Raw genomic sequence first — 19485 nt, 5'->3', positions numbered from 1 at the left:
ATCTGGCCACCCTCCACCTCAAGATGATGAGTGATGAGGTTCTGCCGTGCACCACCAGGTGGTGCTGCACAGTGGTGGTGGTTGAGGTGAGTTACCCCCTTCACATAAAGCTCTATAAAATTGTAATCCACTATTCTCTTAACAGGGGCGTGTGGACATTTTATATCCACTGTACATATTGTATGTAGTCTCAACAAGCAAGCAAACAAATACACAACTAAGTTTCAATGCAATTATCATTTTTTACAATTGTGGTATTTGTAATAGCAAATCACAAGTGAGTAATCCTAAATCTTGTAACTTAGAATTTATAAAGTGGTGAAACTTTTAACATTTAAACTAATCCGTATGGCTACTTGTGCATCTATGACATCCAGCATGTGCATTTTACAAAAAGAACTACTCAGCTCTTCCGCCGACCTCTGAGGCCCAGAATGTCTAAGAACATCCAGGGATCAAATAACCACCAGAGATTACTCCCAATTTACTGGTGTAGCAAGCACGTCGTGAAAGTCACATGCATAGTGTGCACTATGTTGCCTTGTTGCTGCATCACACAAGACTGGTAGGGATGTACTACAGATGTTTAATAAAATAAATAAGCCAAGCCCCGAACCATCATCGTGCAGAACTGATCACACCAAGCCCCGAACCATCACCGTGCAGAACTGACCACACCAAGCCCCGAACCATCATCGTGCAGAACTGACCACACCAAGCCCCGAACCATCATCATGCAGAACTGATCACACCAAGCCCCGAACCATCACCGTGTAGAACTGATCACTCCAGGCTTGACCTTCATTCTCTACTTACTCCAAAGACCAGGAAGCATGAAAGATGACTGGTTTCTGGAAAGTACACTGTGTAGAAAGAAGTAATGCTTTGTACTGATTTACAGCCTCTAATCCATCAGTACTCAGAACTTAACAAGTTGACCAGTTTTAGCAAACAAACTTGCTGCCCATTAAGTTTTGAGCATCTTAAAAGATGAGTCAGAGTTTCTAGACTTTAGGTACCAAACATTTCAAGAGGCCCTCAGAGCAGACACTTCTAGAACAGAAATACTTTCAGAGGATGTGTTATGTGGGGTAAGAACTACAAGTCCAGTTTACCGGATCCATGTTGACGCCAGGTGGACAGAATGCATCCTTTTTATCTGTGGCCATGTGTCTAGAAAGTTGTTGGTGGTGGTTTGGCCTGATGCGTCCAGTATTAAACCAAACAGCTGCAGCAGTCTGTTTATTTAGAAGTATCAGGCTTTAGTTTGTGTAGGATATCTCATGTTAGTGTGGCATGAACAGCCTTAAGGCTGGTCAGCACTCGTACCTGTGGACACAAGACATCTGAAGGAACATGCCGGAACAAATGACAAAGCTGTGAATTCAGGTTCCAGGGCTCGACCATCACCAACATCCCTTAACTTGCCTCTGGTCATGACAGCCTTTATTTGGTTTATTGTTTTGTTTAAGGCAACACTGTTATGCTATGGTGACTTGTGTCCTTTTATCTATGCTGACGGTGTTATCGAGCTGATGGTGTTTGGTTCCATTTTTACCACATCTCAACTTTCAGAACAACTTTTTGGACCAAATACCAAATCAACAATTTTATCTTAAAAATTGGCTCACAGCCAACATTATTATTATTTTTTTATTTTTTTTAGATTTTTCTCCCCTTGTTTCTGGCCAATTACCCCACTCTTCCAAGCCAACCCAGTCACTGCTCCACCCCCTCTGCCGGTCCGGGAAGGGCTGCAGACTACCACATGTCTCCTCCCATACATGTGGAGTCACCAGCCGCTTCTTTTCACCTGACAGTGAGGGGTTTCACCAGGGGGACGTGGCGTGCGGGAGGATCACGCTATTCCCCCTCCCCCCTGAACAGGCGCCCTGACCGACCAGAGTAGGCGCTAGTGCAGCAACCAGGACACATACCTACATCTGGCTTCCCACCCGCAGACACAGCCAGTTGTGTTTGTAGGGACGCTCGACCAAGCCGGAGGTAACACGGGGATTCAAACCAGCGATCCCCATGTTGGTAGGGAACAGAATAGACCGCTATGCTACCCGGATGCCCCCAACATTATTTTTTCATATGAAAACGGTGATATGGCATTAGTGCTAGATGATCTACTGGCAGAGTGAGGGGGAAATTAATGTTTTCTAAAAAAAAAAAAAAAAAAAAAACATACATGCTACGTAGATACTGCCTGATGAGCTGCGTGGATCTGGGAGACAGAGGTGTAAGTTTCAAACGGCGCTAACTGAATCAGACTGAAACGTCAAATGAAAACATGAAGTTTTCCTGTTTCCTGACTTCTGAACCAACGGAGGAAATATTCTGAGGCATCAGCTGAGGCTTTCTTAGACGGCACAGTCAGGAATGGGAGACAATGGTGTGGTCTAGACTCTGTATAGGTTCCTCTGAGCCCTGGGTTGGTTCATCTGGGCTCTGAACAGCTTTTTCTGGGTTTGGGGGAGGTCCTAACAGCTCTGGGCTAAGGTTCCGGGTCTCAGCAATGAGTCGCTTCACGCCCACCATCCATTGGCTGACCTCAGTCACATGGTCCACCATCAGAGAGCGGTGTATCTCATCAGCCACATCCCAGTGACCAGACTGCAGCTCTGAAAGAGAGCAACAGGTAAAGATAGTGAGGCAGACTGGAGTTGGACAGAGAGACGAACAGACTGACAGGAGATAAAGAGACTCCCAGTCAGACAGCGTGGTTGCTCTGGGTCAGTGTGTTCAAATGATGACAGACAGACAGGTGGTTAGATAGATGGATAGACGGGTCACCTTGGGTCACCGTACTTGTGCTTTACTACACTGGCAGACAGATTTACGAGCAAAGAGACAGGTGGTCAGATAGGTTGAGCTGAATATGATATTGGATGATAATGAGACAGGTAGTCAGAGAGACATCAAGACAGACTGACAGGTTACCCTGGGCCAGTGTCTCCATACGTCGTCTGACAGGCAGGGAAAGTCGTCCTGACCTCCAGTTTGCTTCCAGGAGATGAAGCCGCTTCGCCATATCATCGCAAACCTGAACCTGCAAAGGTCAAAGGTTGCAGGATCAGTAAGAGTCCAACCAAAGCAAACTGGCTGAAATGGCTCTACACTTGACAACTGAACTACTCTTTGTCGATGTAGGCTTTTCACACTTGGGTTAGCGTTAGCCTGGTGTGACAATCAGCCCGATGCTCATCAAGTGTAGAGCCACCTTACCTGTATGGACACAAAAACAATCAGAACACATGCCGCTTGATGAAACACTTAAGTTCCTGAAAGAAGAAAAGTGTGCAGGACTGTTTAAACACTCTTTTTAACTTAACTTTTCAATAAAATCTTTCAGATTTTATTTAAAAGCTAAGTCATGATAATTATAGTACATGTTTACAGGGCTTGAAGTTAAATCAGTCAATATTCTGTGTTCAGTCACAGAATATTGACTGATTTAACTTCAAGCCAGTAGTTAAAGACGCCGTAGTTAAATAAAGACGGCTCCATTCCATTCCATTCTCCAAACCACTTATCCTGTAAAGGGGCGTGGGGATGCTGCAGCCTATCCCAGAAGTCATTGGACAGCAGGCGGGGAGACACCCTGGACGAGCCGCCAGGCCATCACAGAGCCGATAAAGATAGCTATTCATATCAATTAATCTCATGTCATTGTAACACGTAGGCCTGGCCTACAGAAAAGAGCAGTATATAGTATGTTGATGACGTGTTGGTCATACTATAGAATGATTTATTGCTGTATTTACCGGAGAACACAGAATATAATGAACCTCGAAAAAAAAATCACATACTAAATCGAAATCACAATATTGGTTTCAAAATTTCACAATTAGATTTTCCCAAATCGTTCAGCCCTAATACAGACTAAGTGTAGCTTCCCCTGCGCATAATCTGTGGTACAAAATTCTGTCAATAGCATTTGTTTGTTGTAAAATGATGAAAATACCAATGGAAAAAAATAGCATTGTGCTGTTCTAACAAGGTCAGACAATCTATTAGCGTTTTCTTTTAACCACTGCCTGGATCTCATTTCGGGGGCTCATAAATATTCATGTCAATAAGTAATGTCAGAAGAAACATTCCAGTTTTAGAACATGACTAGAAGTTTGAGAGAAACTGTTTGGGTGTATTAGAACCATTCCAGCTTTAGAACATGTCTAGAAGTTTGAGAGAAACTGTTAGAACATGTGTAGAAGTTTGAGAGAAACTGTTTGGGTGTATCAGAACCATTCCAGCTTTAGAACATTTCTAGAAGTTTGAGAGAAGCTGTTGGGTGTATTAGAAGTATTCCAGCTTTAGAACATGTCTAGAAGTTTGAGAGAAGCTGATGGGTGTATTGGAAGCATTCCATCTTTAGAACATGTCTAGAAGTTTGAGAGAAGTTGTTGGGTGTATTGGAAGTATACCAGCTTTAGAACATGTCTGGAAGTTTGAGAGAAGCTGATGGGTGTATTAGAAGCATTCCATCTTTAGAACATGTCTAGAAGTTTGAGAGAAGCTGTTGGGTGTATTAGAAGTATTCCAGCTTTAGAACATGTCTAGAAGTTTGAGAGAAGCTGTTGGGTGTATTGGAAGCATTCCATCTTTAGAACATGTCTAGAAGTTTGAGAGAAGCTGTTGGGTGTATTAGAACCATTCCAGCTTTAGAACATGTCTAGAAGTTTGAGAGAAGCTGTTGGGTGTATTAGAAGTATTCCAGCTTTAGAACATGTCTAGAAGTTTGAGAGAAGCTGATGGGTGTATTGGAAGCATTCCATCTTTAGAACATGTCTAGAAGTTTGAGAGAAGCTGATGGGTGTATTAGTAGCATTCCAGCTTTAGAACATGTCTAGAAGTTTGAGAGAAGCTGTTGGGTGCATTAGAAGTATTCCAGCTTTAGAACATGTCTAGAAGTTTGAGAGAAGCTGTTGGGTGTATTAGAACCATTCCAGCTTTAGAACATGTCTAGAAGTTTGAGAGAAGCTGTTGGGTGTATTAGAAGTATTCCAGCTTTAGAACATGTCTAGAAGTTTGCGTACTCATGCAGTGCTTGCTGTTAAATGTACTAACTGTGGGACATGCTCTCTGAACAAGGAGAGACTGTTTTAACTGTAAATATGAGTTACACCAAAGGAACATTTAATAGAAAATATAGATCATCAGTATTTCCTGGATTTGCACATTATGAGTGGTGAACTTTCTCTTTAAATCATACAGTTTTTGAGCCATATTAGTTTAAATTTCACAGAATACCCCTAAGTTTGATGAAAAACAGGAGGTACTTTGTGTCACAAATTTACCAAGGTGGTGCATGAAAAACATCGACATAGCCAATCCGGACAGGGTTAATATCACTGACTAACTCTGTGATACACCAAATTATCTGATCACCCTAAGAGAAAACAACCCTGTCCGAACAGGACTTTATCATCACAGGACTCTTTTTCCTTTGTTATGCAGTGAAATTGACTTTGGTACTTTACCAACACTATACATATATATATATATATATATATATATATATAAAATCCAGTTAGTCAAGTAAATTCTTTATGAGACAGTACAAACCTGTTTCATGCCATAAGCAAATTTTCAAAAAACACGTGACTGCTAACGGAGGTGCGATTCAAAAACTTGTTTTTGAAATTTTTGTACGTTACACATCTCCCTTCCCCATTGGACAATGTGCACATGATGTGCATGACGAGGCAGTACATGGTATGTCCTTCCTCGAGTAGCTTTATTGACAGCTGATGATTGCTTCTCGCATGAAACCGGCTTGTACAGTCTCATAGAGAATTTACTTGACTCACTGTATTATTTTGCTCCTTATTTGTTGAGCACTTTCCCTACCGCTGAGTGTTTCTTTGAACAAAGTTTTATATATATATATGTGTGTGTGTGTGTGTGTGTGTGTATATATATATATATATGTATATGGCCTGGTGGCCTGTCCAGGGTGTTTCCCCCCCCTGCCGCCCAATGACTGCTGGAATAGGCTCCAGCATCCCCGCAACCCTGAGAGCAGGACAAGCGGTCCAGATAATGGATATATATGAGCTTTAGGGGGGATACCAGCTGGTCTACCAGATGACTTCAGTTCTCTGGAGCTAGATTATGCCTCAGCAACAAAAGAGCAACTTATTTACTACTTTAAACATGACGACAACAACAACAACATATGGTATATCTACTGTCTCCATAGCAACCACACATTAAAACCAGCCACTAACAACAGATATTAGTTCTGTTCAGAGTTCTGCCAAACTCAACCTCAGGGACCTGTTTGGCTTTTACAGAGAAAATCCCAAAACAAGCAAAAAGAGCACAGAACATAAGGAGACTACTTTCTGTGACTTTGCAGCTTACTTCCTGTAATTCAGAGGGCCACAGTGGATTTCAAATACAATTTTCTCGCACTCTTTAAAAATAACAACTGAGGTTACTACTTTTAGCACAGAAGTCTGTGGTGACTTTAGACTGTTGACTAAAGCTTCTGTGGAACTAAAGAATGGAGAAAATGTGAATGAATCTACCAAGGACTTACTGGCACACCCCGTCGGCAGGCATTCAGCGCCCAGGTCAGCACAGAGACCACACCCTCCACATCAGGCTCACTCACTGATTGGCTATTGCCAGGGTCTTTTTGCCCCATTACTGGACCTTGTGCAGGAGTGGACATAAGCATACGAGGAGGAGGAGGTGCTGCCAGTGGACACGGGGGCAAGTGAAGGGCAGAAAACAGAACAGGTTAAACTGTAATTGTTGCTACAGTAAAAATAATACTCTACTGCATACAGCAGACACTGCAGTGCAATCAAAACAGATAAGCATTAGCTTCAGGAATTCATACTGATAGTTTCAAAAGTGTAAACCTGACTGGACATGTTTTTAATGTCAAGAACACCTGGATGAAGGTGAACAAAAAGACTTGCAAGTCAAATTCATGTCAGTCAGGCCAACCATCAGTTTACCACACTTGGATATCAGTGCCTTTTTACACCTTACAACACTTACCCTGGTGTTGAGGAGGCAAGCTTACTCCAGACTGGGGAGGTGCCTGAGGGCTATGAGAAGTTGGGGCTGATGGCAGAGGTCTTGGACCTGGGGACCAATAAGATGACAAGAAGTTTGAACATTTAAATAAATTCAACCCCCCCCCCATAACCGTCTTTAATAAGATAATGGTAGTGGAATGTCCCAAAACATCTTGTTAATTAACAGAACATATGAGTGGACAGAGCATTATACTCCAAGGGGCAAAAATATTCTGATCTGTGAAATACGTATGTGTACCATATACCTAAAAAGTTGTGCTTGCTTAAAGTTAGGGATCGTTTTGGCCTGTAGGGGGCACCATGATGGGCAAATTGTTATTTTGTGAATGTCGGAGTACAGTGTCAAGAGGCAATGTCCCCTATTTTTCATCAAAATCGGACCAATGATGTTTGAAAATATCACATGAGAAAGAGGGATGGACACCAATCCATAACCAATCACAAACCCATTGTCCTGATTGTGGAGAAAAACCAGCAATGACAAATCCTCTTACTTATCCATAAAAAGACATCAAGAAAGCTGAGTGAGAAAGATGCCTACTTCTTTCCCCTCCTAAAACGGTAGTTTCCAAACTCAGCCGCCACATGACGTGTGCCCTTGATCCCATTCTCTCACACCTCCTTCAGTCTAAAATCCCTCATTTTCTGTAATCTGAGCCACACTTTTAACTCTTCTCTCTTATCAAGGGTTTTCCCTTTAGACTTTAAGACATTACATTACATTACAGTCATTTAGCCGACGCTTTTATCCAAAGCGACTTAAAATAAGTGCATCATTTAACGTAGGAAATCAGAAGAACTACTAGTCATCAGAGGTCATAAGTGCATCTAAACAAGCATCTAAGAGCAAAACCGTGCTAAAGTAAAAGTGCAAGAAAGAGATTTTTTTCTCTTTTTTTAATGAGTGAATACAATAAGTGCTAAGAACAAGTAACAGGGTATTAGTTCTTGAAGAGGTGAGTTTTCAACCTGCACCGAAAGATGGGCAGCGACTCCGTTGTCCTGATATCACTGGGGAGTTCATTCCATCACTGTGGAGCCAGGACAGAAAAGAGCCGTGACCGGGTCGATTGGCAGCAGGGGCCCCTGAGCGACGGGGCAACCAGGCGTCCCGAGGCTGCAGAGCGAAGTGGTCAGGCGGGGGTGTAGGGCTTGACCATGGCCTGGAGATAGGAAGGAGCTGTTCCTTTCACTGCCCTGTAGGCTAGCACCAGAGTCTTAAACTGGATTCAAGCAACTACTGGGAGCCAGCATAGCGACATGAGAAGGGGAGTTGTGTGGGAGAACTTAGGGTGGTTGAACACCAGACGAGCTGCAGCTTTCTGAACAAGCTCCAGAGGTCTGATGGCTGATGCCGGGGCGCCAGCAAGGAGGGAGTTGCCGTAGTCCAGTTGGGAGATAACCAGAGCCTGGATGAGCACCTGTGCCATCTCGTCAGTGAGGAATGGGTGACGAATCCTCCTGATGTTATAGAGGAGAAATCTGCAGGAGCGAGCGACCGATGCAACGTTTGCAGCAAACAATGGTTGGTTGTCCAGGATCACACCCAGATTCCTCACAGTCTGAGCTGGCGTCACCTCGGTGTTGTCAATGGTGATGGCCAGGTCCCGGTGCGGGCAACCTTTCCCTGGGAGGAACATCAGCTCTGTCTTGTCCAGATTGAGCTTCAGGTGATGTGTCACCATCCACTACCAGATGTCAGTCAAGCACGCAGAAATGCGTGTCTCTACTTGTGTGTCAGAGGGAGGAAAGGACAAGATCAGCTGGGTGTCATCGGCATAACAATGGTAAGAGAAGTCATGCGAGCGAATAACAGAACCCAGGGATGTCGTGTACATGGAGAACAGGAGAGGACCCAGAACCAAACCTTGTGGAACGCCTGTAGTCAGTCTGCGAGGCTCCGACACAGATCCCCTCCATGTCACCTGGTAGGGGCGACCAGTCGGGTAGGATGCAAACATTGAGAGTGCAGAGCCTGTGACACCCAGCCCCTCGAGGGTAGAGAGGAGGCTCTGGTGGTTCACTGTGTCGAACGCAGCTGACAGGTCCAGGAGTATCAGGACAGAGGAGAAAGAGTTTGCACTCGTAGAGTGCAGCGATTCTGTCACTGTAAGGAGGGCCGTCTCTGTCGAGTGACCCACCCTGAACCCAGACTGGTTGGGGTCCAGGAGGTTGTTCTGGTAGAGGTACAAAGAAAGTTGGTTAAAGACAGCACGTTCGAAAGTTTTGGATAGAAAGGGTAGAAGGGAAACCGTTCTGTAGTTTTTGACGTCAGAGGGGTTAAGTGACGGTTTCTTGAGAAGGGGGGTGACTCTAGCAGTCTTGAAGGCAGTTGGAAAGCATCCTGCCTGGAGGGAGGTGTTGATGAGGTGGGTTAGATAGGGAAGGAGTTCAGGTGCTATAGACTGAAGAAGAGGGAGCATGTGGTGGGGCGACTGGATGTGATGAGGTTTAGAACCTCGTCGGGGGAGAGGGGAGCGAGTTGGGATAGGGTGGGACATGGAGAGGTGAGGGAGGGTGCAGAGGGTGGGATAGTGCAAGCAGCACTAACCGGGTGGTGAGAAAAGGAGAATCGAAGGTAGTTTACCTTCTTGTCAAAGTCGTTAGTAAAGTCATCAGGGAGAAGGGAGGAAGTAAAAGGAGGAGGTGGGAGTTGAAGTCTTAGGATTAGAGGCAGAGGATAGGATTTTAGAGCGATAGAAGGCAGCCTTAGCAGCAGAAAAGGAAGAGGAGAAAGTGGAAAGAAGAGACTGGAAGTTGAGAAGGTCCTCTGGGAGTTTGCCTTTTCTCCATTTGCGCTCTGCCACTCTCAGGCTCCGTCTGTCAGTATGTATTGAGTCGGTCAGCCAAGGGGCAGGTGGAGTTGGGCGTGCAGGCCTGGAGGTGGAGGGACAGAGATTGTGCAGAGAAGAGGAGAGGGTAGAGAGAAGAAGATCAGTAGCAGTGTCAGGGGGTAGGAGAGTGAAAGATTCAGGTGTAGGGAGAATAGAGGTAACAGAGGAAGAAAGATCAGTGGCGGAGAGAGAGCGGAGGTGTCTACGGGTGGAAACCATGTGGGTAGGGGAAGGGGCTGAGGGGGATGAAGAGAGGGGGAGAGAGAGTAGGACATGAAATAGTGGTCAGAGAACTGGAGGGGAGTAACAGAGAGATTGGAAATAGGACAGTGTCTAGTAAAGATAAGGCCCAGCTGGTTGCCGGCCTTGTGGGTAGAAGGAGAGGGTGAGGGGTGAAGGTCAAAGGAGGAGAGGAAAGACAGAAGATGATCTAGCTCGTTAGTGTGGATGTTGAAGTCACCGAGAAGGATAAGTGCAGAGTCATCAACAGGGAAGTGCGAGACAAGTGTGTCAAGCTCCTCCAGAAACACACCAAGGGGGCCTGGTGGGCGGTACACAACCACGATGGTGAGTTTGACTGGATAAGAGACAGTAACAGCATGGAATTCTAAAGAGGGCGGAGAAATTTGTGGAATGGAAACGAGAGTATTTCCATTTCAGGGAGATTAGCAGGCCAGCACCACCCCTCCGCCTCCCAGCTCTGGGAGTGTGGGGAAAAGAGTACACATCAGAAAGAGCTGCGGGTGTGGTAGTGTGTTCTGACATGATCCAGGTCTCAGTTAGAGCAAGAAAGTTGAGGGAGAGCAAGAATGCATAGCCTGAGATAAACCCAGCTTTCGGCACCACAGACTAGCAATTCCAGAGCCCTCCCGTCACCACTTAATCAACGTGAGTGGAGAGAGTGGGATAGATGAGATTGGTAGGGTCACAGCGCCAAGGAGTGACCCAACGTCTATGCCAGCCCCGGGAAGAGGAAAGGACAGGCATGCGAAGGAAACACATAGTCTATAGTAGGTACACAAAATACGGATGACTGACCGGATCTAAAAAGAGCAGTCCGTGCTTGACTAAGTCTTGGCTTGAAAAAGTCACGCTTGCCTTTGTTCACTCTAGCCTTCATTCAACCTAGACCTGTTTGCCCTCGGCTTGTTTGCCTGACGCTTCCAAGTAGCAGCAGTGATTTAAAGAACACTGATTGTCTGCCTGGAGTGTAGGCCACACCCTGGCCACTTAACACCCAATTGGCCAAAGAGGTACACTGAAAATAGGCTTATTGCCCAGAAACTGGTCACTTATCTTGTCTATCAAACCTCACGCAATACTATTAAAACTGCAAACAGCAAGTTACCAAGGAATATATTTATAAGCTAAAAGGATAACTAAGTCAAGACTGCTCATGTTATCCCACAATTGACAAAAACATCACTGGATCCTACTTAGGCTCAGAACTATTGCCTGGTCTTATTACTCCCTTTCTGAGCAAAAATGCTGAAAGGAGCAGCGTGCAGTCAACTGTCTTCCCTTTTCTCTCACAACAATCTACTGGATCTGAATCAGTCTGATTTGAAACGTGGTCATTCCATAGAAACTGATCTTGGGCAAGGTTTACACTGCTGGGGACAAGTGAAGGGGAGAAAAAATTGCCAAAGAGTGTGGTCTGCACCCATTCAGTGCCCATTTTAGTCGATTAGCGGGTTTACACCACCTGTGAAATAAACGCGTATTCCACACGGAGTATTGTTTTGCCGTCTAGTCTATTTTCTCCACACATCATTCACAAAAATACATTGGAAAACTTCAATTTGTAAGCCTGTATGTATCATATCTTAGACCTGTATAACCTCAGGCATCCTAACGTACAATCTAGTAGTGTATACTTGTACCTTCTTGTTGGCTGATTAACTATTTATATGGAGACAAACGTATATTAAAAGTGATCACAGAGATGATAAATGTCCAGTCTCCCTTGAAATATCACTTTCTGAATTAAAAAGGTTTTGTCACTGAATGATCTAAATAAAAATAGATGCTTAATAATTTCCTATTGTTCTGCATCTGGCTTAACACTAGGCTTCTTGGCTTCTGCCTTCGTGAGATCGATAACGGCTGTTTATTCTCTTACCCTCTCTTCTCTATAGTCTGTTCTAACCTTTTCATTTGTCCTACTGATTTAGCCATTTTCTGTGCTTAGTTCACTCATCACTAGGTTCTCTAGTTTTCTTTCTCAGACTCGTGTTTAGTCGGCAGCCTTTCGTTCCTAGTTTGTTACTAGCTTCGAGCTTAGCCTAGCTTAGCAGTTAGCTCTATTGCATTCACAGTCAAATCAGCCTCATTAAAACGATGGTGTGGGGTGACTGTTCTGCAGTTACATATAGGTTGTCTCTACTAGAGAGACGGCAGAGTTTGATAACTTGTCAACTGTTCAAGCTGAAGACATGCTAATGAAATCACAACATACTCACTATGAGTATAGGGATAGGGCTAGTAAATTACTTTCCCACCAAGTTCACCAGACATCCTCAAAACATCAAATTCCTCAAATTAAAACTCCCACAGGGGTAATGACTGATCCTCAAACGATCAATTTAGAGGTTTCTATGCTTCTTTCTATATTTCCAAACAGTCAGCTGACTCCTCAGTTGCTGACTCTTTTTCAGCACTCTTACTGTCCTCACCATTGATGCAGCTTCCAAGCTTCAACTAGAGCAGGCCATAACAATTGAGGAGATTTCACAAGCGGCGGGTGCAATGCAATGCTCCAAGAGCCCCGGACCAGATGTTTCCAGACGAGTTTTACAGGAAGTTTATGGTTAAGATAGCCCCTCTCCTAATTAATATGTTCACCTATTCATTGGACACCGTCTCTCTCCCTCCATCAGACCTCCATTTCATTAATACTGAAAAAGAATAAAGACCCCTTTTCCTGCGGATCCTACTGCCCAGTTCCATTACTTAACGTGGACTATAAAATACTAACTAAGCTACTGGCTATATGTTTGGAAACAGTCTTGTCATCTGCAATTTCCCCTGACGAGACAGGCTTCATTAAAAATAGACACACTTTTTCAAATGTTAGATGCTTATTTAATGTTATGTACAACCCCTCAAACTCAAAGGACCCCATAATTGTAATCTTTTTAGACAATGAGAAGGCATTCGATAGAGTGGAGTGGGACTAACTTTTCCATGTTTTGGAGAAATTCGGCTTTGGCGAGAGGTTTATTGCTTGGGTCAAATTATTGTACAGCTCTCCACTTGCATCTGTCAGAATGAACAACAACCACGCGAACTGCTTCTCTCTCTTTAGGGGCACAAGACAGGGAGCTCCTTGCTATTGCGTTCTGATCTAACCCTCACATCACAGATGTAACGAGGAACAGCACTGAGCAGAGGGTATCACTTTACACAGATAATTTGCTCCTCTATGTTTCCAAGCCTCATATAACTAAGCTAATGTACTCTCTGTTCTTAACTCATTTGGTCTCATCTCTGGCTACAAGTGAAAATTTAATAAGAGTGAACTCTTCCCTCTAAATGCTGCAGCTCGCAAATATTCACTTCACACATTATCATTTAGAATAGTTACGGGGAGTTTCACATACTTGGGGGTCCAAGTCACTAACAAATTTAAAAATCTTTTCAAGTATAATTTTGCCCCTCTCCTCACTCGAGTTCAGCAGGACTTTGAGAGATGGTCATTCCACTCCCTTTATCTCTAGCTCAGGGATGGGCAACATGATCCAGAAAGGGCCGGTGTGGGTGCAGGTCTTTGTTCCAACCAAGCAGTTACACAGCTGATTCTATTAATGATAATAATACATTTTATTTGTGGGCGCCTTTCAGAGCATTCAAGGCCACCTTACCGAACACAGTAAAAAAAAAACACAAGCAACCAATAGTCTTTGCTAAGGACCTTGATTTGTAGACTCAGGTGTGTAACTGCTTGGTTGGAATGAAGAGCTGCCCCCACACTGGCTCTTTCTGGATCATGTTGCTTATCCCTCCTCTAGCTGGTCGAATTAATTCCGTTAAAATATCCTGCCTACATTTTTCTTCCTATTTCAATGCATTCCAGTCTTTATCCCAAAATCTTTTTTTTTTTAAACTTGATGGGATTATATCAGGATTCGTTTGGGATAAAAATAATCCAAGAATCCGCAAAGTATACCTGCAGAGACCAAGGAGGTTGGGGGGTATGGCCCTACCAGATTTTTCCTTTTATTATTGGGCAGCCAACTTTCGCATACTTCAGTATTGGTTGCGGGCAGATAGCTTGCATAATATCCCAACTTGGTTGAGGTTGGAAACATCTTCCTGTATGCCATCTTCACTGGCTTCTTTGGTTTACACCCCTAGTGGTTCACTTGCTCAGAATAGTGAAAGAACATTTCAGTCAAGATGACTAAAAGTTTGAGATCAATATGGAAGTCATATTAGATTACAAACCGTTTCACTACAGGCTCCTATATTTAGAAATACGCCTTCATTTCCTCTCTAGAAAATTGAGCTTTTTCCATGTCGTCTGATCTTGACATAGTCATTTAATGATTTGTATATTGAGGGCACCTTTGCATCCTTCCAACAAATTTCGGCAAAATTTAATATCCCCAAAAGTCACTTTTTTAGATGTCTACGGGTTTTTAGTTTTGTCCGTGTCACAAGCTCCCAATTTCCCCTTCAGCCCATAAGCCTCTCCATTGATGCTTCTTTTATAACCACCCCCCACATCAAAAGGTCTCATTTCAAGTGGATGTGAGAGAATTTCCTCTCTTCAGAGCTCCCCATTGTTAGCTGTCAAAACATCCTGGGTGCAGGATATAGGCGAAGAAATAAAGAATGACCTATGGGATGATATTCTTCTCCGGGTCCACTCTTCACCTATATGTACCAAACATGGTCTTATCCAACGTAAAATTATACACCGCACTCACCGGACAAAACTCAGACTTTCTCAAATTTACCCTGATATTAACCCCATCTGTGACAGGTGACACCAAGCTCCTACCTCACCGATTCATATGCTTTGCTCTTGACCATCTCTTCATAACTACTGGTCCAATATTTCTGACATGTTATCGGGGTACTTAAGGTGCCCTTTGATCCAGCTGCATTAACAGCACTCTTTAGGTTGGTACGGTGGTCCTGCCAAAACTTAAACCAGACCTTGTGGCCTTCTTGACCCTATTGGCTGGAAGATTGATATTACTTCATTGGAAGTTGTGCTCTCCTCCATCCCACAAGGCTTGGATGAGAGTTTAGTTTAGTTCATTTATCAGGATCCCCATTAGCTGTGCCCTAAAGCACTGCTAGTCTTACTGGGGTCCACATAAAAACAATACATTTAAAACATACATTTAAAACAAGACAGAGAAAAACATAAACAAAACAAAAAAAATAGCAAAAACCTACATTAAACTTTACAGTACACATAAGTCATCATCCAACAGCAAAGACACATACATAAATCATTCCACTGTACAAACTGTTGAAAACATCCAGGCTGTACAATTCAGTTGAAATCACACCTTACCCTGTCCTGTGTGTGTGTGTGTGTGTGTATATACACACAGGGTGTTGTGATGCGTCTAGTGCAGCAGTGTGTAGTTGGAGGGAAGGTGCATGTGTTCTTCCAACCCGCTTGTGTCCTTCCTGCCCTTAGCTTGCTGCCGCTGGCTAGCCTTTGTGGCGAATAGGGAAGCATCCTAGCGTGTAAGCCTTCCCTTGCCAGTACATAGTCTCTCCTTCACCAAGACTCCTGCCGGGCCTCCCCGTGGCCACACGTGGTAACTGGGGTCTTGCGGCCCCAGGCTAACTTGGCAGGGGATCTCGGAGCAGCAGTGGGCCCCAGAGATATGGTGTGCAGGCCCACTCTGGTGGACACGCTCTGGCACCTATCAACCACTGCCCCGCTGCCTTGTGGGTGAGTCTGGGAAGACATAAGGCTAAGGGAGCTTACCCCAACAGAAAAGCAAGCTGTGGCGGTACGCTTCGAGGCGGTTTCCGAAAAACTGGATTTCCGGCAGCCCCCTGCAGTTGTGTGGAGGTGCCGGTCGTCTAGGGATCCCCCTTGCCATTGGAACCATCTCCTCCACAATCAAGTCATGTGGCGTTGGGAGAAGCGCACCCCCCATGCCACTTTAAAAACCATCTCTGCGCAGGTATCTTCTGCTATCTGAGTCCTCAAAGGACCCACAAATAGAAGAAGATGGTCATCATCGGGCACGATGGACAACCAGCAAGCAAGCAAGTGTGTGTGTGTGTGTGTGTGTGTGTGTGTGTGTGTAATATGTGTAGGTATGACCATGTATTTTGCATCCTACAAATATAACATTCCAAGGTGTTTCTTTATCTGCTGTTTAAATAGTGATTTCTGTGCCAGTTTAGTCATTGGCAGTGGTAAGGAATTCCATGCTTTCATTGGTCTGTATTCTGCTGGACGCTTCAGAAAATTAGTGTTTGGCTTAGGAAGTGAAAACCGGCCTTCTGTTGCCTGTCTAGTGGCATATGTACGTATATGATTCTGAATTGTGTTTTAACCGATTGTAGTGATGTGATGGAGTTTTGTAGTGTAAAACCTTCCATATTGAAGATAGAAGTGCAGCATTAATTCTGTCCTCAACTTTTAACCATTGTAGACAGAAGTGCATGCTGTTGATGTTCGTATTGTATGGACATTGGAGAGCAAGGCGTGCCACCTTGTTCTGTACCAACTGGAGTTTGCTTAAATCTTTTTTCATGGCATTCGCCCATATTATTTGGCAATAGTCAAACTGTGAGAGAACAATAGTGTTTATTACCATTTTAGTCAATTCTGGTGTAAGGTATGTCTGCATCGCCATACCACTGCCAATGCCTTACCCATTCTGTTTATAACAGTGTCAATGTGTGTTGACCAGGACAGCTTATTGTCAAGAATGATGCCCAGGAGCTTAGTTTCCTTTACTTGTTGGATTGGTGTTTTATTTTTAAAGAGTTTTAGCTCTGGCTCTTTCCTAAGAGAATAATTGGAACCAAATATAATGCTTTTCGTTTTAGTTGCATTAAGTATCACTTTGTTTTCAAAGACCCATTTCCAGATTATATCTAGCTCCCTATTCAAGATGACATTTAACTCAGCAGGTGTTGTTGCTGATGCATACACTGTAGTGTCATCTGCATACATCGTTAATTTAGCATCTTTTAGTACGAGGGGTAAATCATTTGTAAAAATGGAGTACATAAGTGGACCTAGGCAGCTTCATTGAGGAATTCCACACTCTATAGATACACTATCTTAGTAAGCTCCATTAAAGAAGACTCTCTGTGATCTATGCATCAAATAACTTTCCATCCAGGCCATTGCAGATGGTCTAAAACCATAAGGCTCCAGCTTTTCAAGAAGGAGCTTGTGGTCAATTACATCAAATGCTGCTGTAAAATCTAATAGGACTGCACCACAGATCATTTTGCTGTCCAAATTTTTGTACCAGTCATCTGTCATTTGGTCTAGAGCTGTACATGTAGAATGTCCCTTTCTGTAGGCATGCTGGAAATCTGTTATCAGGTTATTTGCTGAGAAGTATTCTTGTATTTGATCAAAAATTGCCTTCTCAAAGATCTTACCTATAGCTGATAGCAAGTTTATGGGGTGGCTGTTATGGCCACTAAATGATGTTTTCTTATCTTTGGGCAATGGTATGACTTTTGCTTCCTTCCAAGCTTGTGGAAAGATAGCTTGTTTCAGGCTGGTATTCATTATGTGACAGATAGGGTGTGCAATGTAATTAACAGCTATTTGAATCAGTTTATCATCTATATTATCAATTCCTGGTTGTTTGTCATTACATGTTAACTTAATTAATTTTTCAGCCGTTTCTGTATTTAGTTCATTAAACTCAAAATGACATGGTTTATCTTTCATATATTTTTTTGTTATAAATGGATAAATTATTATCTGTCCCATGTGATAAGTCTTTCCCTAATTCATATAACTTGCTTTTAAAATAGTCATTCAAATAATTTGCAATTTCTTTGGGTTTAGTAATAAAGGTACCTCCGCAATCAATATAGGGGGGTTGTAAAGATGAGTTTCATCCCATTATACTGTTCAGTGTACTCCAAAGCCTTTTCCCATCATTCCTTGTTCTGCTTAACTGTAGAGCATAATATTGTTTCTTTTTCTTTTGGTTGAGCTTTGTAACATAATTCCTTAATTTACAGTAATTCTGTCTGGCAATTATACTACCACTTTTTTGTTCCATTTCCTTTGCCTTATCCCTCAGAGACATGTGGTGCTTTAACTCCTTGTCAACCCATGGTGCTCTATGAGTTCTCACCGTCAGTTCTCTAACAGGTGCATGCTTGTCCATGACTGGTTGAAACTTTTTAAGAAAGACCTCTAGTGCTCCATCTGGTTCCTTTTCATCATAAATGGTTGACCAACATATGTTACTGACATCTTCCAGGAAGGGTTCCTGAGAGAACATCCTGTATGACCTTTTGTGCACAACTTTTGGTTTAGCTTTGGGTACTTTACTTTTCCTGGCAATTGCTACTACATTGTGATCGCTACAACCTATTGGAACTGATACTGCCTTGGTGTAAAATCATTTTCACTCAAAAAAATGTGATCGATACAAGATGATGTGTTGATACCCCTATTGTTAATATTTAATCTAGTTGGTTGTGTTACCATTTGTTTCAAACAACATGCCTCAGTTATGGTGATCAATTGATGTTTTAAGGGACATATGTGTGATAGACAGTCGACATTTAAATCTCCTGTAAAAAAACTTCCATATTCAATTCACATACCTTATCTAGATTCTCGCCTATAACATCTAAATAATAACGATTTGAGCTTGGTGGCCTGTAACAGCAGCCCAATAAAATTGATTTAATATGGGGCATGTTAACCTGAAGCCACAATACCTCAATTTCCTTACACATAATGTCCTCCCTAACTTTCACTGGAATATGATTTTGAACGTAACAGGCAACTCCACCTCCACACATATTTCTGTCCTTTCTGTATAGATTATATCCTGGTATGGTCAGAGCATCATCATCAAATGTCTCATCCAAATGTGTTTCAGAAAGAGCAAGTATATGAATTGTGTTTGAAAACAACAGATCAGCAATTTCATTCAATTTGTTCCTCAAGCTACAAATATTCGGATGAGCAATTTTCAAACTGTTCTTTGGAAGTAGAGTAGCAATAGACATGAGATATGAAGTGTATCTACCATATCTTTACTGTTATATGTTGTGTGTTTGTGCATATTGTCCTTGTTGTGGGTTCTGGGTTCCTTCTTCCTTAATGCCGTTTGTGGATAATGAGTTTGTCATACCTTAGAAATGCAATGTCCCCTCTTTCTCTGGCAGCTTTCATTTTAGGCAGCAGCTCCTTTCTCTTCTGGCCAACTGAATCGGGATAGTCCTCATTTATAAAAATGTTCGATCCTTTCAGCATTTTTGCTTTGCTCAGAATTGTGTCCCTGTCCTTAATTCTTAAAAACTTCACTATTAGAGGTCGAGGTCGCTGTCTGCCTGGGGTGCCATCTGCTACTGTTGATGCTTTTCCGGCACGCTGAACTCGTTCTATCCCAATG

At 43.1% G+C, this 19485-nt stretch overlaps 1 protein-coding gene across 1 annotated transcript in view; it reads right to left on the bottom strand.

Annotated features, from left to right (window-relative positions):
* Positions 1 to 1238: 1238 nt before the first annotated feature.
* Positions 1239 to 19485, bottom strand: part of sra1 (steroid receptor RNA activator 1) — a 33017-nt gene continuing 14770 nt past the window's right edge. The window contains exons 3-6 of the mRNA XM_056284975.1: positions 7021 to 7107; positions 6551 to 6708; positions 2947 to 3055; positions 1239 to 2627 (exon numbers count right to left, since the gene is read on the bottom strand). Coding sequence (XP_056140950.1) covers positions 2380 to 2627; positions 2947 to 3055; positions 6551 to 6708; positions 7021 to 7107 — 602 coding nt within the window. The 3' untranslated portion in view covers positions 1239 to 2379. The remainder of the gene's footprint in view (positions 2628 to 2946; positions 3056 to 6550; positions 6709 to 7020; positions 7108 to 19485) is intronic.

The sequence above is a fragment of the Lampris incognitus genome, chromosome 8 (assembly GCF_029633865.1).
Source record: "Lampris incognitus isolate fLamInc1 chromosome 8, fLamInc1.hap2, whole genome shotgun sequence".
NCBI classification, from domain to species: domain Eukaryota; kingdom Metazoa; phylum Chordata; class Actinopteri; order Lampriformes; family Lampridae; genus Lampris; species Lampris incognitus.
This window is presented reverse-complemented; position numbering and strand designations above follow the sequence as displayed.